The 25,724-nt window shown below is 40.6% G+C and overlaps 2 protein-coding genes across 6 annotated transcripts in view; one reads left to right on the top strand and one right to left on the bottom strand.

Annotated features, from left to right (window-relative positions):
• The window catches only part of KLHL15 (kelch like family member 15), a 36,505-nt gene extending 29,578 nt beyond the window's left edge, over nt 1-6,927 (top strand). For all 5 annotated transcript variants that reach the window (XM_053655793.1, XM_053655792.1, XM_053655794.1 and 2 more), the window contains one exon: nt 1,691-6,927. In XM_053655793.1, the coding sequence (XP_053511768.1) occupies nt 1,691-2,800 (1,110 nt within the window). In that variant the 3' untranslated portion in view covers nt 2,801-6,927. The remainder of the gene's footprint in view (nt 1-1,690) is intronic.
• CUNHXorf58 (chromosome unknown CXorf58 homolog) overlaps nt 1-25,724 on the bottom strand; it is a 66,617-nt gene that overhangs the window by 6,111 nt on the left and 34,782 nt on the right.

Genomic DNA, 25,724 nt, shown 5'->3' on the forward strand with positions numbered 1-25,724 from the left:
TACTTGTGTTATGTGCCTGCTTTTTTTTCACCATCTGTTTTAAGTGGGTTTTTTTTTTTAATATCTAAATTCCAGAAAGCTCTCTGTGCAGCACATCAGATTTTTTAGACACTTTGCCTTCTCTTCCCCTCATCAGTATGTTTTACAATTATGCAGTCAGCAGTGCCTTTGAGAGCCTTCCCATAGTTTCTGAGTTTGGAATTGGTCCTAATTTTCCTTTGAAAAACTCGAAATCTGCCTATCCAATGTGTGCATCATTTTCCTTCCTTCCTTTCTTGATCTCCAAGCAACACGGCTGCTTTCTCTAAAGCGTCCTTCTACTTGTAATGCTATTAATCATGTTTTTTTAAAGATTTTTATTTTTGAGAGAGGGGGGAAGGGAGAGACACAGAGGGAGAAAAACATTGATGGTTGCCTTTTGCCTGCCCCCACCCAGGGACCTGGCCTGCAACCCAGGCATGTGCCCTGACTGGGAATCGAACTGACAACCTGTTGGTTTGCAGGGCGGCCTGCGCTCAGTCCACTGAGCCACACCAGGCAGGGCAGGATATATGTTTACAATGGCAAGGTCTGGGTGCTCTCCCTCTCGGGAGCGTGCCCCTCACCTTTTCCTCCCCCCCTTCCTCTTCCCAAGCATCTTGCCTTTGTCTTTCTCTTTCCTGAGCTCCAAGGTCTCCCTTCTTTTGCCTCTGTAACTTGTTTCCTTAGGCCATTTTCTTCTGTGGCTCACTTTCACTACCTCTGTAACTTTCTAAACAAACGCTCTCTTAGAATTAGAAAGATAAATAAAATGGCAAGACTCTTTTTATGAATATGATGCAGGCTTTTTTTGCTTGTTCTTTACTTTGTTACCTCTTTCACAAAGTACCCACTTGGTTGTTTTGGACCAGTTTGAAATGTTCTGTATCTAAAGTTCTACAACACTCACAGATGCACCGTAGTGCTTCATACCTAATGTCAGCTGCCTTGCTTACTTATTGGTGAATGTGTATGTTTTCATTTCCCCAAATATTTTGTAAGTTCTCTGAAGAAACAGACCATATCCCATGCTTGTTTTTTACCTCCCTGTAGCATTAGCACAGTACTTAAGATCTGTGCTTCATAAGGTCTCAGTAATCACCTTAATTACATAGTTCTAGCTCTAGAAATAAAGTGAAAAAATGGACCTTTCCTTGTCAACTGAATTATTGCCATAGTAGTTGATGATACCAGACCAAGTTTTATGTGAAAAACCTACTGAGAATTTTGTGGATATTTACATTTTTACTAACTCACTAACTTAATTCCCCAAATTATTTAGCTATGGTTGTGCTTACACTGTTCCTTGTGGTTAAGAAAACCATGGGCATGTTTTTCTCTACTGTGAAACCTCTGTTTGTTCTCCTAGCCACTACCAGGGCCTGACATAATAATAGGTGATTAATACATTTTGTTAGAGGAATTTAGCTTGTGCTCAGAAAGTAACTTCTTTACTGTAAAAACCTTGGAAGTGTGCATAGGTTATTATAAATCTAGATTGCAAAAGGAAATGTGATAAAAAGCCTTTTTAATAGTTTGTGAGCTTAACAGGAAAAGCAATTCTAGTAAAGTAAGTCTAAAATCTTAACACTAACCATCGTAGTGGGCTTTGATGTTTTATTTGCCATTGATGTTATTTATTTTAGTTAAATTCTTTTACTTTTTTTCTTAGGTTAAGACATCAGAATTTTATAGATACTCTCGACAGCTGCGCTATGAAGTTGACCAAGCATTGAATTACTTTCAGAACATTCACCAGCAGCCTTTGTTGGACATGAAATCAAGCCGCATCCGCTCTGCCAAACCTCAAACTACAGTATTCCGAGGAATGATTGGACATAGCATGGTTAACAGTAAAATACTTCTCTTAAAGAAACCAAGAGTTTGGTGGGAACTAGAGGGCCCCCAAGTACCTCTGCGGCCGGACTGCCTTGCTATTGTCAATAACTTTGTATTCTTGTTGGGTGGTGAAGAATTGGGCCCAGATGGCGAATTCCATGCCTCTTCCAAAGTGTTCAGATATGACCCGAGACACAACTCTTGGCTCCGGATGGCAGACATGTCTGTACCACGTTCAGAATTTGCAGTTGGTGTTATTGGGAAGTTTATTTATGCTGTAGCAGGCAGAACCAGAGATGAGACTTTCTATTCAACAGAGAGATACGATATCACCAATGATAAATGGGAATTTGTGGATCCTTATCCAGTGAACAAATACGGACATGAGGGGACAGTGCTCAATAACAAGTTGTATATCACTGGTGGAATCACCTCATCATCCACCTCCAAACAAGTGTGCGTTTTTGACCCCAGTAAAGAAGGGACCATAGAACAACGGACCAGAAGAACCCAAGTTGTTACCAACTGCTGGGAGAATAAGAGCAAAATGAATTACGCAAGATGCTTTCACAAGATGATTTCTTACAACGGCAAGCTTTATGTCTTCGGTGGTGTCTGTGTGATCTTGAGGGCCTCTTTTGAATCTCAGGGCTGCCCTTCCACAGAAGTGTACAACCCAGAGACTGATCAGTGGACCATCTTGGCATCCATGCCGATTGGTAGAAGTGGCCATGGAGTGACTGTGCTGGACAAACAAATAATGGTTCTCGGAGGCCTTTGCTACAACGGTCATTACAGCGATTCCATTCTCACTTTTGATCCAGAAGAAAACAAGTGGAAGGAAGATGAGTACCCGCGGATGCCCTGCAAGCTGGATGGTTTACAAGTATGCAACCTGCATTTTCCAGAATATATACTGGACGAGGTCAGACGCTGCAACTAATGACGTCTTTCTTGCTTCAAAGCCAAACAAAAAATTTGTTTGTGACAGAGTAGTTAATTAACAGCATAAAGAAAAACCTCACCAGTTTTACTATCAAAGCCATTGGTCTAATAGTGTAAAAAATTTTCATTCTGTGCTAGCATACTTTGTTTTCTTTTTAGTGGCCTCAAACTCATGCAATAAGTTAGTTCTAAGCACTAGCTCTTGAAACTACTTCCTGAAGCAGTTTAATAGAATGATCCACTTATCTGGGAAGCTGATTGTATGCTTTAAACATTTCTCTCAGATGTCAATGTAGGAGTCATGCATCTTCTAAGAGAAGACCTGATAAGTGTCACTTGATGTAATTTCAGTTCCTATCTCGATCTGAAATCTTTCTGAACATTTATTTCAGTCCGTTAGACCTTTTGGTTTTATTGTTTAAGTTTAAAACTCTTGCCCTTTTTGCATGGCTTTTTGCTGAAAATGCAAAAATATAAATTTTCTACAAAGTTAACTTTTTATATTCAAAACACTATTTCTAAGCTGCCTTCTCTTACCTGCATTGTGTTAGTGAAAGCGTATCCATATGTGCATACATCTTATGAATATATAAGGCACATCCTCTTTTATGCGTGGTTAGGATTCTATATTTTTAAGCTAGTGCACTTGCACACACGGTTTGCCATACTTGTTGAATTTTAGATGTAATGTCTTTTCATGTATTAACATTTTTAGAAAGTTAAAATAACTGGAGTCCTCATTTGATGTCAAAAGTAGCCTATCTTCAGTCCATACTGATTCAGCAATAGTTTGAACTCCTTATATTCCTGAAACATGTATGGACTTAGGAAAATGAATATTTTATATTTTACTTTCAGAAGTAAACATTAGTGTTCTTTATCGATGTATGTCTTCTTTTTGAACATGTTTTTTCTTTGCAGTTTGTTTAACGTTACCCTGTTTTTAGTAAGAATTGGAGTGCTATATGACAAGCCCTGGCCCTGCAGCGTGCAAGCACTTTTTAAAGAGAATTTAGGTAATGCCAGACTGCTAAATAAAGGCCCCTTAAAAGTAAGTGCAACTTCCATTCTTTCCATTTAATAAGGCTGCTGCATCTGTTACTGAATGGAAAGTAGCAACTTTTGGACAATTTGAGCTCAGTTTTGACTTAGAGGTAAGGAATAGAATTATAATCTGACTGGTCATATCTACTTGTTTATTTAGTACAAAAAAAACTTAGCAGCACTGGGGATGGAAGCCCTCAGCTTTGGTTTTATTTACTGGAAGCTACTAGTATGAAGGACAGTAGCCTCAAAGTTGAGAATGGAGGGAGAATAACTGTTTGAAACCATTTGTACTAAGTGTTTTAGGATTAGCTGCACCTTTCAACTCAAAGGAGAAAAACATGTAGTGGACAAAGTTAAGCAAGAATAACCAGGAAATGGCTCATTCAAATCGAGGCCATTTTTTCCTGAGTAGAGTCTACAGCTGATACAGACTAGATCTACACTGGCAAAACTTGCCAGATCTTAGGATATTGGTGCAATATTGCAATGCCTTCTGTATGGCTATTGTATAAATTTTCTAGTTTCACTTTTTTTTGCTGCTGCCACCACTGAACATAAGATAGAAGAGTGAAGTCATGGAAATGTGAAGACTTTTGGGGTTTGGGGTTTTTTTTGCAGTTAAATGAGACAACTATTTAAAAAGACACCCTGGTTTTAAAACTCCAAAGCTGGAGGCATTTGGGTTTAAGAAACAATCAGATACACAAGTAGTTTTTGAAAAAGAAAAACATTGGCATTGGTTTTAGAAGTCAAATCAGTGTTCTTTCGTATATGAGACTTAAATTTGTGTTAAATGATTGTCATTTACTTCTGATTTTAATAATGAAACTTGATATCATTTCCCATGGTCATGTGGGTAAAAGTCTTTTTCTACATTTAAAAAATCATTTCTAATCATTTTACTTTTGAAAAGTAGGCTTAACTTAGTCATTTGATTCTTTTTCTAATATGTTAGGTGGTTTAGCTTTTGTGCGTCTGCTGTCTTGCTCTCAAAAAAATAACAATAACGTCTTCATTATTTTCCTCGTTGTCTTTTGCTGGGAAAGACCGAGGCAGGGTGCCCTTCATCAGGCTTTTATACTCCAGTGGTGGTTCTCTTTAATTGCTTAGATATGACTTCAGAGCCCTAGTTAAGGTGAGATCTGGGCAGACAATTGAAATTCTTGGTCTTCCATTCTAAAGACAGAGGCCAAGGTCAAAATGCATTTTTTGGAAAAATTCGTGAAATGTTAACTTGAACTAACTCTGGGTTCAGCTTCACACTTTATTCATGTCTTACCTGATGTGAGCTGTGATCAGTTTTGAGCTTTAAGAATAGTTGCTGTCGCTTGGGTTCTTTATGAATGTATGAGAAGATTCTTCTGTTTATATGTAGCGCTAATTTAGGTTCTTTTAAATCCATGATAACTTACATTCCCTTTTCAAGTTATGGTGTAATTGCTGAAAGAGATTTATTTTTGTTATACTAAACTATGGAAAATTTTTCATAGATGTTTTTCAAGTTTATTTTTTGTGTGCTTCATTTGGAACCATTTTTGTTTATATACATTGTACGTGTTCAAGATAGTAGTTCTTAAAAATTCAGTAAGAGATTTGAAACCATTCAGCGCAACTGTTGTAATCTTTGTGTTACTTTTCACTTTACATTTTAAATGCCAGACTACAAAATTAGCTGATCTTTATTAGTTGCATCTTAATTAGAAATGTTTGTTCTCTCCATGTCTTTGACCTAAGTTTTGACTTTAATCTGCTTAAAGAAAATTCTTGCACTACAACCTTTTCATAAAACTCAAGATTGTCTCATTGAAGGTTTTGTATTGGAAGAAATACTACTGGTTTTTTAAAAGCAAAGCTTAAGTAATAGAATTATTAGCTTTTCTTGAGACAGCTTTCTCTGTGTCCTCATTACTCTGCTCTGTGTGTTACTATAATTTGTGAAATATTGACTGAGCCCTTCACTTACCTTTTCTAAAGCAGCACCTTTGGACACCTCATTCTGGGAAGCCTGCTCCAGTCATAGTAAAGGACACACATTTGTATGGGGATAAGTGGTTAAAATGGAGAGTTTTGTCTTAATTACAAGAAACTAAGCTTTAAAATATTTTATAACAAATTATTTGAGCTGCATTATCTAAACATGTCAAACGTTCAGTGGGACTATTTTTATATATGTATATGTGGTTGTAGGTCATAACATTTCAGTTTATAATATAAATCGTTATTTCAGTTTATAAGCTATCTCTCAAAAAAGACTAGCTCTTTTGAGAATACATAATTTAAAGTTTTAGATTGAAGTGAAACACAACATAGATCATAGTGAAATTAGATATAATGGAGGGCTATGTAGCAGTGAAAACTGCTAGTGCCATTTCTCTCGTTTGCCTATTACACATTTTTGATTTTTTTTTGTACTCAACATTTTTAGGGATCATACATTTGTTCGATTGGGTTAGAGTTGGTTTGGGAATAAATATCTTCTAAAAAGAGATTTATCTTAAAAGCAAAAGTCCTGAAAAACTAGTTTGTCAAGAGTTTCTAAAGCCAGATATTCAGCACACATAGACAGAAACAGGTAAACACTCGTGGAAGTCCTGTCCTTTCAGTACATCAGTACAGCCTCACGGTTACATGAGTAACACTGAGAGAGTCCCGTCAGCTTTGTTTGTTCCCCCTTAACATTCTTGGATTTTTTTTTTTTTACATCTTTGGGAACAATTGCATTAAAAACCTTATTAATCAGTATATGAGTAAGGATGAAGAGTTTGCTTTCAGAAGGAATGTTCCAGTGAGGTGATTGGAGAGGTTATTTTCTACCTAACTTGTATATGCCCTATACCTCATGGGCATACTTTGTTTATTAGAAAAATATTTTGACATTTAGGTACATTTTGGGCCGATAGTCAAATTAATCCTAGGGCCGATTTAAAAAAATCTTAGAATAATTTAAGGTTTGCCTTTTATACCTGTTTTGAAAGCCTTTACATTTTTGTCAGGTAATTTTTCCCAAGCCGTGAATATAATCTATTCAAACATGTTTATGCTATCCATTCTGTTTTTAAATTGAAAAAAATGTTAAAAGTGTTTATGAAGAAAAGTTTAAATAAAATATTTTTCATCTTTAAAATATACTTCTTTATCTCTTATTATTTACTATCTTTATATAATCCATCAGTTTCAAAGTCACTCATGACTTGATTAGCAGTATCCATTCTGTTTTCCTTCAGCGTGCCAACAAATGCCACAGAAATGTGATTTCTACTGATGCTTTCAGCCAGAGATTGAAACAAAAATATTAAAGTGAAATTATTTACACTTACATGCAATGGAAATTTTATTAATGAAGGCAAGTAATTTAAAGTTCTAACACAGAGTTTTGCAGAATGGAAATACAGAATTAAGAGAAAGCATTTACAAGCCTCAAACCCTAGTTTGGTGATTTGTAGATTTCCTTTAGCATTTTCGATTCATTGTTCTTAAAGGCATATCTGGAATTAGGAAATCGACTGGAATCAGTCTGCTACATGGCAAGCACTTGGGTACACATAGGCCTACGTGCCAGCTCGCGCTTCCTTTAAAATGAACTGAAAAGCCTCAGCAGGATTCCCTGGATCCTGTCCTCAAGCCACCTTTCCATCCTCTCTCCCTTTGTCACTTCCTACATTCTGTTGTGATCATTGTGTGTTAATTTCCAGCCTTAAATTACTTGCCACCTTCCCCCTACCCTGCTTGCAAAATTCACTCCTTTTTTAAAGCTCAACTCAAATGTTCCCCTCCCCTCCTGCAACCTGTTCTCTCTCAGTGAATTAATTGCCTCTTCTGCATTTAGCACATTTGTAGTGCTTATTTCATTTTGCATAATAGTTGGGTATAATTCATTCTCCACAACTAGATCCTAGTTTTCTTGGATGAAAGAACCTTCTTTTATTCCTTTTTGTACCCTTATATCTAGCATGATACTTTTCATACACAAAAGGCGCACTGAGTTCTAAATGTTTATGGCAGCATGTGACAAATTCCATATGAGTTCCAGACATGCTATAGGCATTTGGAAGAGGGAGATATTAGTTCCCCAGGGGTTTTGTCTCAGATTCCTTTTCTGTCTACTCCGTGCCCAGTCTCATCCACACCTGTGGCTTCACCCATAACTTTTATTCTGATAGCTGTCAAATCTGTACTTCTCCATGAAGAGTTCCAGCCATCTGAACATATTTCACATGTTTTAGCAGAATTTCAAACAGAACAAGTGCAAACCTGAATACATTATCTCCTTCCAAAAACCCTGCCCCTTGTCCTGTGTTCCTTATATTAAGACGTGGCTGTACCATTGCTCGGGACTGTTCAAGGGGAACACCTAAACATCTTGGTTTTATTCGGTCCTGTCAGTTCAAACTGTGACTTGCCCTTTCCTCTCCATTCATACTTCCCTCATTTAGGCCCTTGCATTCTTGCTGGCCTCTGGGAATTTTCTGAAGTTTACTTCCACAACATTTTCTACATTGCTGCCAGAGGGACATTTCAAAATGTAAATCTGATTCTGAGATTCAACAGCTTTAATAATCTGCTGGTCATTACCCTGGCTGGGTAGCTTAGTTGGTCAGAGCATCCCAATATGCCAAGGTTGCTGGTTCCATCCCGGTCAGGGCACAATCAAGAAACAACAGTGAATGCATAAGTAGTGGAACAACAAATTGATGTTTCTGTCTCTCCCTCTTCTTATCTCTTTCTCCCCTTTCCTCTCTCTCCAAAATCAGGGTTTTTTTAAAGATTATTTTTAGAGGGGAAGGGAGGAAAAAAGAGATAGACATCAATGTGTGGTTGTCTAGCGCATCCCCTTCTGGGGACCTGGCCTGCAACCCAGGCATGTGCCCTGACTGGGAATTGAACTGATGACCCTTTGGTTTGTAGGCCAGTGCTCAATCCACTGAGCCACCTCGGCCAGGGCTCCAGAGTAAATTTTTTTTTAATCTCCTTTCATCTTGAGAATAAGATCCAAATTCCCTAGCCTGCCACACAAGATCCTTTATGTTTTGCTCCCTTTGTACTTGTTTGATCTCTTGATACCCCATACTCGAGCTATGCAAGCTATGTGGAGTTCCCTGAATATACCACATTTTCTGTAGCTTCTCTGACTTTGTACATGTTCTTCCCTTCTTCCTTACTGGCTGAGCTTTCTTGACCTTCAAGAACTAACCTGGGCATCACAGCCTCTGTCAAGTGTTCTTTAACCCCTTGGGCCAGGTTAAGTGTGCCCTTGGTCATACAATAGCACCTTGTGGGCGCCTACACCCTTGCCTCCTCTGACCCTTGACTGTAACTGTTTCCTCTATCCCACCTTTAACTGTACTCTGTGAGGGCAGATACCATCTTTTATCTTTCTTTTCCAAGAGTCTAACTTAATGTCTGGCACATGGTAAGTCCTCCCTAATAGAAATAGAACCCAGCAACTTGGAAGGTCACCAATGAAATGCTCCTGGTGAGGCGGGGCAGCTGTATTAGCTCGATTGTCTGCCAGAATTGACCTCCTGAGGAGTTCCCTCCGTTCATTTCCACCACCACTGCTCCCACGTCTGGAAGGTTGACACATACAGCAGCGCAGTTGTCAACAGATACTTCTTCCCTTCACATCTCAGTATTTCTGATCCAGGCTGAAAAGTTCAAGTCAAATAGACCAAAAGCACATTATTAATCCTGTGAAATGCTTTTTGGCGGAAAGAAGTGGCAGTCACAATAATCTTGAGAAACACTACATAAAATTTCTTTTTCTTAGAAAATCTCAAGAAATGGCATATTAAAGGCTCTTAGAAGTCCTTGTTTTAACTCATTTTGATTTTGTTCAGTGTAAACCAAACATTTGATCACTGAACTCTTTTTCATGCACTATATATGATTCATAAGTGTTATTGATAAGGAATAAGTAATAGAAAACAAGTACAGAGGACCACTCATTCAGGTACTCTGGTGAAAAAAAAGTGGACTTCATCCTGCAGGCCCAGTTAGTTTCCAGGCTGAAGTTGACATTTAGCCAATGTGATGTTATCCTGGGGATTTCACATGCTGAGGAAGGTCTCACCTTCCCCTGAGAGCTGGGTGAATTTGCATAATTACTTGTACAACTTGTATGGTTTAAGGAACAGGACTTCCAGAGTGGCCAAGTAAAGAGCTCAGCAAATCCTCTCCCTAAAATGCAGTGATAAAACTGAACAAACTTGTTAAAAAAAGAGTAAAGACAAGTTTACGCCTGGGGCTGTTCCCACCACAACTCCCCTTCCCCTGGCTCTGTGGCACAGTTTTACCAGGGCCATCTGAGGGAATCTACCTTTATTTGGAGTGGAGTATCCCATAGGTCACTGTGGCTGACCTTGCAGCTAGCCTGAGGTCTCAATAGTGATTGCATTTAGTAATAGACTGGCAGATAGACCAGCTAGGAATTGAACAGGAGATCTTGTCAATGAAACAGCCTACTCTATCCCTGGTGGCCCAGAAGTCTGTGCTCAGGGATAAGGCTGCGTTCACCTAAGAGGGCTAAAGCAAAGTACTTGCCCCTGGCTGGATGTGAGGCCTTGTAAACACAGAAGATAGTATCTGGAGTAGACTTAGAAACTTTGAACTTTGAATGCATTCCCCAAGCCACACACACATGTATCAGCAAAGGGTAGAAGGAAGCCTTTGGTGACCCATGGTGTTTGAGTGTAACTTCTGAGCAATCATTGGCTGACCACTAAGGTATGCCAACTGGGGTGATTGCTTAGAATCCAATCTTACACGTAACAGAGCAGAGTTATCAGTGGTCATACATGAGGGTGGGGGAGGGGGGAAGTGAGTGGAGTATCAGCTCCACAGAATTCCTCCAGGCAAATCACTAAACAAACACACCATACACACACACACAAAAAAAAAAAACCCAAAACACACAGAATCTAAAGTTGCTACAATATTTAAAATGTCAAGTTTCCAAAAGAAATCATGAGGCATGCAAAGAAACAGAAAAGTGTGACCCATTCCCAGAAAAATAAGGAGTCAATAGAAACCTGTTTTAGGGATCAGAGTGTTATGGAGAGCAATAAAATTATAGTATTGTATCCTGTATTTCACATAAAATTTTATTAGGAACAATTTCACAAGTCATTACAATTTCTTTGAAAATAACACTTTTACTGATTGCTTCATGTTCCATAATATGTCTGTTGCAATTTATGTAATCATGCCCCTACTGTGAGACATCACTACATTTTTAAAATAGTTCTTTCATTTGATTTATATGATACATATTATCTATACTTCCAATTACTTCCTGAGTGCGGTTTTCTAAAGGTGAAAGAAAATGAACTATTTAAAGTCCCTGACAAATATTGCTAGATGAAGCTTCAGGAAAGTTGTATAATATTAGACACAATATCAGCAATGAATATGTGTTTCTTTTTTTAAAAGGTTTTATTTATTTATTTTTAGAGAGAAAGGAAGGAGAAGAGAGAGGGAGAGAAACATCAGTGTGTGGTTGCCTCTCACGTGCCCCGCACTGGGGACCCTGCCCAAAACCCAGGCATGTGCCCTGACCAGGAATCAAACCAGCGACCCTTTGGTTCATAAGCCAGCACTCAATCCACTGACCACACCAGCCAGGGCTGAATATGAATTTCTTTATTACCATACTCTATTCTTGAAAAAGAAATAAAGAATCATTAGCAATCTAATAGGTGAAAATTGTATCTTCATTTTTATTTTCTTTATTATAGTCAGGGTTGAGTAATTTTTCACCTCTATGTGCCAATATGTCATTTATGCATTTTCAGTGGTATTTTACTGTTTTTGTTAATGGATTTGGAAAGATTTCTCATAAACTATGCTTGCCACATCAGTATACTATCCCAAATGATGACTAGGTATCTTTAACTATTGGGGCAATTTAAAAAATCATACCATCAAATTTCATTAAGCGCAGAAAGCAAATACAACAATTTAGAGAAAAACAAAAGGGATGGGAATTATATCAATGAAGCAAAATGGTTAAGAATCAACTATGTTTAAGAGATAACAGCAGCTGATAAAGATATTAAGAAAGGCATGGTATACACTATAGGGTCAAGAGAAATCCTATTCAAAAAGTCCTCTAAGGAAAATTAACAGCATTCTCCTTAGATCTAGGGTGTGAGAGGTTTCAGCAATGAAAACATACATTCAAACATTTATTGAATAACTGCAGTGTGTACTAGTGAAAGTGAAAAACAAGGTGTACTCTGCTCTGAATATAATCAGGAATCATAAGTAACTAAAACTCATTAAGGCAAGTAAAAATGAATAAGGCAAGAGAAAGAGGAAAAAGCAGGGTACTGTGGGAGCTCAGAAAGTTAGAATTACCGTATTTTGCCGTGTATAATGCACACTTTTTGCCCAAATTTTTTAGGGGACATATAAGGATGCACATTATACATGGGTAGTACCTGAAATACCTTGTATCTGTTCTTGTGTTTTGTAATTATTTGCTACAAAAAATGTCTCATACCATAATATGTTAAAAAATAAATCCTAAAAAAAATCCTAAAATTCCTTTATAATACAAAAACCAAGTATCTAAATATAAATAAATAAATAAACAATTGAATTAAAAACTTAAAAGATTGTTTTTCCTGAAAGTTTGGGCCAAAAGTGTGAGTGTACATTATACACGGCAAAATACGGTACTATTGATGAGACTCAGGAAAATGTTCATGGACGAATGGGCATATATACTTGGCCATGTAGACTAAGTAGGATTTCTCTAGGTGGAGACTACAGAAAAGGGTTCTCAGGAAAGAATGTGCAAAAAAGCACCAAAGGTCACAGGAGGCAGGTGGTTCTGACCCAGGCACACACCCAGACCCAGTCTATCAGTCTTCCACTCCGATGGATTCCAGTACTGGTGGAAATACCACCAGTATTGGAATAACAAATACCACATAGTAAAATTTCTTATGAACGAAAAAAATGGGTGAAGACCCATTTTACTTTATTTTTCAAATTCTAAGGCCTGGCTGGTGTAGCTCAGTGGATTGAGCACGGGCTGTAAACCAAAGGGTCAGAGTTCAATTCCCAGTCAGGGCACATGCGTGGGTTGCAGGCCAGGTCCCCAGTGGGGGACACATGAGAGGCAACCACACATTGATGTTTCTCTCCCTCTCTTTCTCCTTCCCTACCCCTTTCTCTTAAAAAAAAAAAAGAGAAGAAAATAAAAGAAATAAAATATTTTTTAAAATTCTATTGTATTGTTTATGCTATTACACTGGTCTCCATTTTTTCCCTTTGCCTCCCTCCACCCAGCCCCACCTCCGGCTCCCTCAGGCAGTCCCCACACCATTTGCCACATCCAAAGGTCATGCATATGTGTTTTTTGGCTACTTATATTTCCTGTGTTGTGCTTTACATCCCCATGACTATTCTGTAAATACCAAATTGTACTTCTCAATCCCTTCACCGTTTTTGCTCATCCCTCAACCCCCACCCCCATCTGGCAACCATCAAAACATTTTTTGTGTCTATGGTTCTGTTTCTATTCTTTTTGCTTGTTTCTTTTTTAGATTCAATTATTTTTTTATTTTTAAGTATTTTTATTGATTATGTTATTACAGTTTTCCCAATTTTCCCCCTTTATACCCCTTTTCCCTGCCCCTCCAACCCTCCAGCATTCCCCCCTTTATATATATACTTATATATACAACCCTCTTATATATATATACTTATATATACAACCCTCTTTTGTCCATGGGTTGTACATATAAGTTCTTTGAGTCCTCTATTTCCTATACCATTTTAATCTCTTCCCGTCTATTTTATGCCTACTAATTATGCTGCTTCTTCTCTGTACCTTTTTCCCCCTATTCCTCCCTTCCCCCCATTCCTCCCTTCCCCCCTATTCCTCCCTTCCCCTCCCCACTGAAATCCCTCCACGTGATGTCCATTTCTCTGATTCTGCTCCTGTTCTGGTTGTTTGCTTAGTTTTTCTTTTCATTGTTTTTTGTTTCTTTTATGTTCATTTGTTGATAGTTGTGGGTTCGTTGTTTTACTGTTCATAGTTTTGATCTTCTTTTTCTTCGGTAAGTCCCTTTAACATTTCATATCCTAAGGGCTCAGTGATGATGAACTCCTTTAACTTGACCTTATCTGGGAAGCACTTTATCTGCCCTTTCATTCTAAATGAAAGCTTTGCTGCATAGAGCAATCTTAGATGTAGGTCCTTGCCTTTCATGACTTCAAATACTTTCCAGCCCCTTCTTGCCTGCAAGATTTCTTTTGAGAAACCAGCTGACAGTCTGATGGGCACACCTTTGTAGGTAACTCTCTCCTTTTCTCTGGCTTCTTTTAAGATTCTCTCTTTGTCTTTAATCTTGGGTAACTTAATGATGATGCACCTTGGTGTGTTCCTCTTTGGGTCCAACTTTGTTGGGACTCTCTGGGCTTCCTGGACTTCCTGGAAATCTATTTCCTTCACTAAATTGGGGAAATTTTCCTTCATTATTTGTTCAAATAAGTTTTCAATTTCTTGCTGCTGTTGTTCTCCTTCTGGCACCCCTGTAATTCAGATGTTGGAACATTTCAGGTTGTCCTAGAGGTTTGTAAGGGTCTCTTTGCTTTTTTAAATTCCTGTTTCTTTATTTTGTTCTGGATGGATGTTTATCTTTCCCTTGCGTTCCAAATCATTGCTTTGCCTTCTGATTTTCTTTCTGTCACAGTTGGTTTCCTGAATATTTTGCTTTATTTCACTTTGGGTATTGTTCATTTGTTTTTTCATTTTTCAGCCATGCTCAATCAGGTCTGTGAGCATTTTGATTACCAGGGTTTTAAATTCTTCATCAGGTAGGTTGGCTACCTCCTCATTGCTTAGTTCTCTTTCTGAGGCTTTACTCTGTACTTTCATTTGGGCCCTATTTCTTTGTCTTGGCGCAGCTGATAGGTTGTAAGGGGGCGGGGCCTTAGCTATCATCCAGGTAGGGCAACCCTGCTGCTCTCTGGCGCTGCCTGTGGGGGAGGGGCAGAGAGAACAGTACAGCTCACCGGCTTGTCTCTAGTGCACTTACCAATGGACTCATGTGAGACTGAGAGTTTCTCCCACCATAGCAACCACCATAGCCCACAGCCACCTCTGAGTCTCGGTTCACCTTCAGTCTACCCTGCCTGTGCAGCCCACAGCCTCAAGGCAGCAGGCCCCACCCACCTGGTCCACCACTGTTCTTCTGAGTCGGCCTATGCGCTCTGCTGCCTTACAGGTCGGTTTATTCTGGTTGATTTTTTCTTTAATTCCTTGGTTGTCAGAGTTCCATGCAGTTTGATTTTCTGGCGCTTTTGATTGTTTATTGATTTTAGATTGGTTGTTATCCTCCTTTTGGTTGTACGAGAAAGCAAAGGGTTTCTACGCCGCCATCTTGGCGGGAACTCTCTAGATTCAATTATTGTTAGATATGTATTTATTGCCATTTTATTGTTCATAGTTTTGATCTTCTTAAAGAATACCCTTTAACATTTCATATACTAAGGGCTTGGTGATGAGGAACTCCTTGAACTTGACCTTATCTGGGAAGCACTTTATCTGCCCTTCCATTCTAAATGATAGCTTTGCTGGATACAGTAATTCTAGGTTGTAGGTCCTTGCTTTCCATGAGTTTGAATACTTCTTGTCAGGCCCTTCTTGCCTATAAGGTTTCTTTTGAGAATTCAGCTGACAGTCTTATGAGAACTCTTTTGTAGGTAACTAACTGCTTTTCTCTTACTGGTTTTAAGATTCTCTCTTTGTATTGAAGACCCATTTTAACTCGTTAAAACATTTTTTTATAAGGCACTGACATGGAAAATTTAGACTCCATAAAAATAGTCAACACAGTAAAACCGGCAATGGCAAAACTTTATACAATTAAACTTGCAGTCTTAGCTTGGGCTCCCTGCACGCTGGCTCCGAAATGAGAATGAGAGTTCAAGTATTAGTTTATTTGAGAGGTCATTCCAGAAAGCACCAGCAGGGGGGCGGGGAGTCACACAGGGGCTGGGATGAGCCAGTAAAAGGGCACATCGTCAAGCAGTTTTCCACTGGGGGTGAATGGGTTCAATCCTCAACACCCAGGCAACAGGAAAAAAGGTATAGAACATACCTAAGAGAAATCTCACCAGAGGAGGAGGAAGCTGGGGTGTTCATCCTCCATCGGCCATTGGCTCATTAAGTCCCAAGCGCTTCCAGCCCAGGGGTGTCCAGGCTGAGAAAGCCCAGGTCGGGAGTTGCAGGCCCTCACACTCAGAAGCCACCCACTATTCTTGTGTACTGGAGGGTGAGTGCCAACAGGGCATGGGTGGGCCACCACTACTGCCCACTACGTATGTTATCGACTCAAAACTATCGGAAGAACCACAGTTCGACACAACTTAGGCCCCCCAATATTTGCACCAAAGGCAATCAGTAGACATAATTGCCATAAAAGTAAACTCACTTGTAAGAGGTTAAAAGTTTAAAAAAAATTTTATTTGTACAAATGTTAAAACAAATCTTCATGGTGACATTTTTATGAAGAAACATTTTCCAGATGAAAATAGTTTCAGCAATTCTTAATCCCTGCACAAATTGATAGTTACAGAATAGTCATGGGGATGTAAAGCACAGCATAGGGAACACCGTCAATTATATTGTGATAACTATGCATGGTGCCAGGTGGGTACTGGAAATATCAGGGGGACACTCTGTAAGGTACCTGATTATCTAACCACCATGCCATACGCCTGAAACCAACATGAGATAATATCAAATGTAAACTAATTGAAAAATTACAATAAAAAAGCCAAAGCCAATAATGTCTATAAAATAAAAAGCAAATAAAACCAACCAGAAGCATTTAACCTGAATGATACAGAATATTGATATCAAGAAATTAAATCGACTTGAATTTGCTCGGGAAAATATGTTCTTCATAAAATTTCATCGATGCTGGCATGATTCTGATGAAGAGTGTTTTTACTCACAAACATGGAGTCACAGTGTCCTCCGGCTCAAAACAAGAGGAGGATCGAAACATCCTGTTCCTGAGCTGCTAGAGGCCAAAAAATGGAGAGGATTTGTGCCAGGGGAAATTGCATGGGTAAATGCAGAGTGGAAAAGCATATGGAATGCTTTGGGAATGATGAATTCCTCACTGACAGAGCTATGAGAGCAGATGTTAAGCAAAAAAAAAAAAATCATTCATGAATATTCTGTGGATCTGCAGATTTCTTTGTTGCAAGAGGATAAGAGAAAAATTGGATCTTACTGCTTTTTGGTATAACTCTCCCCAACTTTTCGCTAAACTGTCCATGACCTTACAGGAAAAGAATAAAAACCCATTAAAATAATGAGAGATTGACAGCCAACATAATGTAAAATTGTGAGCAGCCTTGAAAATAATCTTAAGGCAAATGGAGTTTGAGAAAAATAGATCCATACTTCTTCACCTTATAGAATACACAAGCCTTCTTCATGAAAGAGCAACTAGAGAAAGATTAAGGAAAAAATACACTGCTCTTGCCCCACCAACTGTATCCTGACTCAGAGATTCTGGCCTTTACTAGCCCGAGGACTGGGCATTCATCTCTCTCTCTCGTTTTTTTAAATTTTATTTAGTTATTTTTCAAGTACAGTTTTTTGTCTATTTTTCCCATCCCAGCCTCCCCCGCCCCTTGCTCCCCACCTCCCTCCCATTCCCACCCCCCTTAGTTCTCGTCCCTGTGTCCTTCCTATTTGTTCCTCCAAATCCCTCCCCCCTTTTTCCCCTTAACTTCCCTTCCTTCTCCCCCTCTGGTCACTATCCCCTTGTTCTCTATTTCAGTGTCTTTGTTTTTTTTTTTTCCTGCTTGCTTGTTTGTTTTGTTGTTTAGCTTCCTGTTAAAGGTGAGATCATATGGTATTTGTCTTTCAGCACCTGGCCTATTTCACTCAGCATAATGCTTTCCAGTTCCATCCATGTTGTTGCAAAAGGTAGTAGCTCCTTCTTTCTCTCTGCAGCATAGAATTCCATTCATCTCTCTTGACCCCCTCGGTTTACCCCCTATCTTTTTACAGTTTTACATGGGAAAATAACCACCACAGTGATCAATGACACAGGAAGGAAGGGCAGACTGGCCATGGTATAAGGCATCTCCTCACCCATTACTCACCTACTACAGGTGGCCACAGGCATAGGAAGAGCTATTTCACTTGGCTTCCAGTACCAGAGAAGGAGACAATGTGAGGAGAGCCATAACCACCAGAGTACAAAAAAGCACAATAACAGGAAGCCCATTAGAAGCTGAAATGTAGACTGGAAGCTGTGCCCATCAGCTCACCCCCTTTCTGGGTACAGACTTACCAAAGGGGTGGAGCCAAATGGGTAGAAGTTGGGACTCAAGGCAGCCCACATAGTCTGTTGACACACTGAGTCTAGAAGGATCTTCCCTTGTTTGTGTATGAATTGAGAGAAAAAACAAATTGAGGGCTACAAACAAAGACGATGAGATAAAAGAAGAGTCAGAGAAAGGGAATATGCTTCTGGGATATTATTTGTTTTCAGAGCCAGAAGAAAGAGTTCAGTCTATCAGGCGTCTTCAAACGACTGCATGAGACGCAAAAGGTTGTAGGTAATACCTGAAAACTATACAATTTTATTAACTAATGTTGCCCCAATAAATTTTATTTTAAGATCAAAGGTAGATGCAGAGCAAAAGTTGAAAAGTTAGCTGACTCAAAGCAAGACTGTAAGAACATTCCAAAGACCGCAGCAGAATTCAAATCCATATGCAGTCAGTAAAGCGCAGAAAGGGTGGTGCAGAAATCCACCTGCTGATGTCAAAGACGTACTTGAGACGCTTCCCAGAGAGCAGATGAAAATGACAGGTTCAGATCGTCACCACATGCTTCATGAATACCTATGTGCCAGTCACTCTGCTAGGTGCTGGACCTAAAGGCTTTCACATTACCTGTCCTCAGAGTATGAGAGGCAGCCAGTAAACCCTTAAACACAAGTTAACATGTAATTGCAAATCGTGGTGGTTGCCTCAGCTGAAAACTGCCACTATGTGAGTTGCCTGTATAGGAGAAGCCAGTTCAAACCGCGTGTTTAGGGAAGGCCTATCTAAAGAAGGAAAAGCCCTGGGTGGTGTGGTTTAGTGGATTGAGTGTGGGCCCGCGAACCAAAGGGTTGCCAGTTTGATTCCCAGTGAGGGCACATGCCTGGGTTGCAGGCTAGGTGCCCAGTGAGGGGTGCATGAGAGGCAACCACACATGGATGTTTCTCTCCCTCTTTCCCTCCCTTCCCCTCTCTGAAAAAGAAATAAAATCTTTTAAAAAGAGTGAATGAAGAGGTAAGAAACATCACTGAATACATAAATCTGGATGAAGCTCAGGAGAGAGGCTGGAACCGAAAGCCCTCTACTATTTCAGATAGTACTTATTTACTTAAGTTTTATGTACCCTTTCCTTAGGGAAATGCTCAGAGATACACAAAAGCAGACAAAAGAGTATACTGAATCTCTACATAGCCATCATAGTACAAATCATATTTTGCCATGAAAATGCTAAGTCTCCTAGAAAAGAGAAGTATCCCAAACACTCCAGTCCGAGTTTTCCCATCTGAAAAATGGGAATATTCTAACTGAACTCATGGAGTGCTGGTGAAAACACGCAATTAACCACATCAACAGTGTGTAGTAAACCGATTTTAGCCGATTAATATTTTGTTGTTCTGGGGTTGGCAATATTGACCCAATACTGGAGAAGGAAAATATATCATGTTTAATGAGTGGTTTAACGAGCTCCAGAGCAATGCCGAGGATCAGGACTCTCTGGGGCCCTGCAGGGCTCCGACGTGGCTCCTCACTTCGACTCTGCATGAAGTCTGTCACTGAGAATTTCTGTGGCACAAACACCTGCCCGCACTGTTGCTAGAAAGACAGTGGGATGGGAGCCCTGGCTGGTGTAGCTCAGTGGATTGAGCGCGGGCCTGCGAACCAGACAATCGCGGTTCGATTCCCAGTCAGGGCACATGCCTGGGTTGCAGACCAGTTCCCTGCAGGCCAATTCCCAGCAGGGGACACATGAAAGGCAACCATACATTGATGTTTCTCTCCCTCTCTCCTTCCCTTCCCCTCTAAAGATAAATAAATAAAATCTTAAAAAAAAGAAAGAAAAAAAAAAAGAAAGAAAGACAGTGGGATGGGCACATGGCAGAAACCCATTTCCTCTGAAACGCTCCATCCAGGGGAGGGGCTGGGTTCTGTGTCAGTCAGGGGCCTAGAGTCCTCCCCTGGGCATGAGATGGCCCAGGAGGGTTGGGGGAGGTTCAAGGCGTCAGCAGATCTGGGCATCGATACTGTGTCACCCACGTCCATGCCCCCAGGAACTCAATGTTCAGAGGCGGAGACAGAAAATGACGCAGAACAGACACTGAACAACAAATTGCAGGTGCGTGATGTTCCTGGCCCAGAGACACAGATGAAAGATCTTTCTGAATAACGTTTTCCTAAGCCTGAGGGAGGTCTCTATGTATAGACTCAAAGAACTTACCCCATTTCCGGGAGAATTACCTATCTACCCATAAACGCATTTGGCAATGAGTTTTAGCTACCACAGAAAAACACCTGCAATCATCAAGACAGCAGAAAGCAAATCATCATCTGTTCTGCACACTACTTGGTGCTTTACAGAACTTCTCTCATTTAGACCTCACAGCATTCCAACAAAGGGTGGTGCTGGCCTTCAAGTTGACCAGATTCAGGAATTCCAACCATGTTGACAGGCTTCCTCCAGACAGGACACAGGCAGCCCCAGGCTCACATTATCCTAGCTCAGTAACCCCAGGAGAAAGAGACGGGGTCTCTCTCCTGGTCTCACCATACCAGGGCTCCAGCCATGTGTATGCCGTGTGCTCACCCTTGGATCCGTCACAGTGGCCGAGAGAATAGACTTAAGATAATTGGCCAGGGGCTGAGGTACTATGATTAGAATCCCACCAGAATTCAAAGGGTGGAGTGAGAAAAAATAAACAAATACAGAGACGTTTGGCCAACAAATGCAAAAGGCCCCCAAGGGGACGGTCTATGAGTTGCCCCACTGTACAGATGAGGACAGTGAAGATGAGAGAGGCCAAGTAACTTGCCCGAGGTCACCCCTCCAGTACGAGTCAATCAGGCAAGGTGCAAACCAAGGTGGTCCGACCAGAGCTCTTAACCACTGTGCTACAAGGCAGGGAAGTCAGTTTGGTTTCAGACTTCTCTGCAGCAACAGCTTTCGGAAGAAAATGCAGCAACAGCTAGACTTTTTAGAGAAAAAAGGCTGTACCCAAAGAGTCTTCCACTCTGCCAAACTGTCTTTCACAATATAGCTAACAAATATTAAACATGCACCGTGTCACAGGCACTGTCGTGAGTGCTTTATGTATATTGAGTCATTCATGAACAATCTTGTAAGACAGGAATTCTTTTTTTAAAGATGTTATTTATTTCCCTTTAGAGAGAGGAGAAGGGAGAGAGAAAGCAAGAAACATTAGTGTGCAAGAGATACATCGATTGGTTGCCTCTCTCACGCCCCCAACCGGGGACCTGGCCCAATCTGGGCATGTGCCCTGACTAGGAATCAAATCAGCGACCTTTGGGTTCACAGGCTGGGGCTCAATCCACTGAGCCACACCAGCCAGGGCACAAGAATTCTTTTTTTTTTTTTTAAGATTTTATTTATTTATCTTTATAGGGGAAGGGAAGGAGAGAGGGAGAGAAATATCAGTGTATGGATGCCTCATGCATCGCCTGCTGGGAACTGGCCTGCAACCCAGGCATGTGCCCTGACCAGGAATTGAACTGAGGTCCTTTGGTTTGCAGACCACCCGTGCTCAATCCACTGAGCCACACCAGCCAGGGCACAAGAATTCGTATTATCTTCCTTTTACAATGAGGAAACAAGCCCAGAGAGCTTAGGTAACTTATCTCAGAGCTAAGACGACACCTATGCAATCTGGTCTTCTGACCCCTGGTGTGAACTGCCCTTCCATACCACCAGGGTTTGAAAGCATACCATCGATGTCCACTTCTTGAAAAAAATTACATAAAAATAGACATCACAATAACAAGAGATCAAAAAACAATGAAAAATGAGACAACCTTGTGAAAACTGCAAAGTTAGTTTTTTTAAAAGTCTAAAAGATTCATCTATATCTAAATCTAAGATTTTTTTAAAAGATTTTATTTATTTATCTTTAGAGGGGAAGGGAAGGAGAGAGGGAGAGAAACATCAATGTATGGTTGCCTTTCGTGCGTCCCCTGCTGGGAACTGGCCTGCAGGGAACCGGCCTGCAACCCTGGCATGTGCCCTGACTGGGAATTGAACCGCGATTGTCTGGTTCCCAGGCCCGCGCTCAATCCACTGAGCTACACCAGCCAGGGCTAAATCTAAGATTTTATTAACAAAGAGAAGGAGGAAAGTAAAAGTGAGCTCCACTTGGCTGAATCAGGGGGAACTAACAGACTATCATTTTATGTTAAGAACAGGATAGGAAATGGAGAAGCCAAAGAATTTACCTGCACGACCGATGGACGAGAACTAAGGGGCAGGGATTGCTGGAGGGAAGAGCGTTACGGGCGGAGGGGGGCAGTGGGGGAAAAAATTGGGACAACTGTAATAGCATAGTCAACAAAATACCCTAGAAACAATATAAATAAAAAATAAAAAAGATTACCATTCCAGTTTAAGAATTCTGATAATTTAAGAAATATAGGCCACAGAATGAATGCTTTTAAAATTGTTCTGTTCGACTCTTTTTTAGCAGTTTTCTAAATACAGCTGGTGCCATAAACTCCTCTACAGGAAAACAGTAAGGTTTTTTTTTTTTTTTTCGAAGATAACAGTAGGTTTTAAAAACTACAAACACACTGATTCAAACTTATTTGATGTATTTCATCCATATAATTATCTTTCTTGATGGTCAAATTGTCCCACCTGTGACTAGCTGGGACTTTAAGTTGGCACATGAGTCCTGTTACCATGACCTAGAAGACTCTGAAAGCTTTCCTGCCATTGAAACACCACGTATGTCTCTTCCCAGACCCACAGAAAGCTTAAAGGTCATATTTACAATTCTAAAAAGTGTATATATGCCTTCCAAAGCAAAGAAGAAGAGACTAGCAAAGAAAATACTCATAAGAGAGAAACAAATCACAAAGCAAAAGAAATAGCAGAGAGGCATTAAAAAGCACAGGAAAAGATGAAACATAAGCTACATGTATCAGTTATAATGATAAATAGAAATGAAACCTACTTCCATATTTAAAAATAATGTTTCCTAAGGCTGGATTGTAAAAAATTAGTTCTATGATATTTGAAAGAAGCACAAAATGGCACAAGAAGATCCATGTAAAAGAGTCAGGAAAATACGCAAAACAGACACAAATGAAGGGAAACCAAAGGTTGAAATACTGAGTTAAATTCGAGACCCCAAAATCCTGCATAAAGCGCCATTGAAATGTATAAATCCAAAATAAGAATAGACACTCACTTAATAATACAATTAATGTCTTCTTTAATGGCTTCCTGGAAAGGTGTCTGCATACTAGACAAATAGACCTTTTTTCCTGGTGCCAAGGGGCCACAAATAGAGATTAAACATGTAGCTTCACTAACACTGGTGCTTCAACAGGGTTCAGTTGCTGAATTAGACTCACGGAACTTAAAAGGACAAAGCTTTCAAATGCACAGTTTATTAACAGGGAATAGACACACCCTAGCAAGAGCCTGAAAATCAGAATAAACGTCAGCATATGACTCACAGCAGGGGTCTGGAGAGGCCAGGTGCGGGCTCCTAATGTCTTCTCTCTCTAAGGGCCAGGCCAGATGTCTGTGGATGGGGAACCCCTGATGTGTGCACAGAAAGAACACTTCGGAACCAGGGAGACAGAAATGATTTCTTTCCTGAGGTTTTTTCTATTGTGCTTGTCACCTAGGTGTATCCTTGCTATGGATCCGGTAGAACCTGGGGGCGGGGCAGGGGCAGGGGCGGGGTAGTGGCACATGCAGACCGGGTGCAAGCCCCCAAGCTCATTGCTATTCCTAAACGGTGCTGACAAGCTGGGTGGAACTCCCCTGAAACTCTTTGGACTCATGGTTTCATAGAGACACTATACATCAATGTTTCATGCTTGCACTAGGAGTCATGTCAGGCAGAAGCTTTAATTGAACCAAACAGCTCAGGTTAATTGTAAACCTACCATGATTAAGCTCTACAGCACAAAAGCAAAGCACAAAGTCCATCCCAATAATTTCCAAAATGCTGAAACCACACAAGCCCTGTTTTCAGACCACGATTCAAACCAAAGATGAATAAATACAATAAATACAAAGTAATCAAAATGCAAATTAAAACAAGGTGCCTTTTTTTAACACTCTAAGTCTGATGAAAATGAGTATAAGCGTGATCGCATCCAGTGTCAGTAAGGATCAAGGGGAATAGGCCTCTTCATTCACTGCTCTTGGAAACATAAATTTGTAGAATCTTTCTTAGGTAAGGACCAATCATTTTGGTAAGCTGGATTAAAAAATCCTTCAAAAGGTACATTCTCTCGGCCCAGAAATGATATATTTGGCATTTCATCCTGAAGACACGAATCGAGGATATGGACAGGCAAGAATGCTTATTGCAGCACAGTGGATAACAGCAAAATGTTGGAAACCATAAAAATGTCCAGCAGAGCGCGGGCCTGTAAACCAGACAATCGTGGTTCGATTCCCAGTCAGGACACATGCCTGGGTTGCAGACCAGTTCCCTGCAGGCCAGTTCCCAGCAGGGGATGAACGAAAGGCAACCATACATTGATGTTTCTCTCCCTCTCTCCTTCCCTTCCCATCTAAAGATAAATAAATAAAATATTTTAAAATGTCCAGCAGTATGGGGACTCTTTCACTAAGTTAGCGCCGTAGCCAACTGTCTGTAGCAGGCTCTGCTGGTTCCGTGTCTACAGCGGTGTCCCCTCTTCTCCTGGAGTAACACGACCGCCGGCAGTGCTCACTGCTCCCGGCACAAAATCTGACAGTCCTGTTCCTGCTTTCCAAGCTTGCCCTGCACCTAGGGGTGACCATGTGATCCTGTTCTGGTCCATGAGATGTAAGGAGACGTCTTCTGGGGGCTCTGAGAGAGGTTTTACTTTCCTAATGAAGGGGAAAGATGCTGTTGATGCCACAGCTACCACCTACTATTAAGTGAGAAAGATGAACTATTTGTTGAGCAAGAGTTGTTTGGGTTCTCTGATAATAGAAGCCTAAAGAATCCCTAACTCTGGTGGATACCGTGATGTGGATACTCTGGTGGATACTGGGGGCCTCCCCAGACCCCATCGGGACTCCCAGATGCTGGGAGTGTTACTGGCTGACAGTTGTGAGCTCTCTCCAGGAACTGCACTCATTGGGTCGGCTGCCTTGCCCAGTCCCCTTCCTGGGAGGCAGCCCATAGGAGTATAAAGGCTCAGCCTTCTTTCTTGAATTTGGGACACAGGGAACTGCCAGCTCCAGAACTGCAGCCCTTGTCACTACCGCACTGCCTAACTTCCCCTTGTGCCTAATCCTGCTTGATTCCCTTTCTCGGTGGTGTCTTAAGAGCACTTCTTAATAAACTGCCTGCATTTAAATCTCTCTTTTAGAGAGAGAGGAAGGGAGGGAGAGAAACATCCGCGTGCAAGAGAAACATTGATCAGTGCCTCCAACATGCCTCCAACTGGGGACTTGCCCCGCAACCCGGGCATGTGCCTTGATCAGGAACTGAACTGGCGAACCTTTGGTTCACAGGCTGGCACTCAATCCACTGAGCCACGCCAGGGCTGGCACTCAAATCTCTTGACTCAGAGTCTGTTTCCTAAGTAACTCTACCCACAGCATCACT

This window comes from Artibeus jamaicensis, unplaced genomic scaffold (assembly GCF_021234435.1).
Source record: "Artibeus jamaicensis isolate MK-2021 breed Jamaican fruit bat unplaced genomic scaffold, CSHL_Jam_final scaffold_1283, whole genome shotgun sequence".
NCBI lineage: Eukaryota > Metazoa > Chordata > Mammalia > Chiroptera > Phyllostomidae > Artibeus > Artibeus jamaicensis.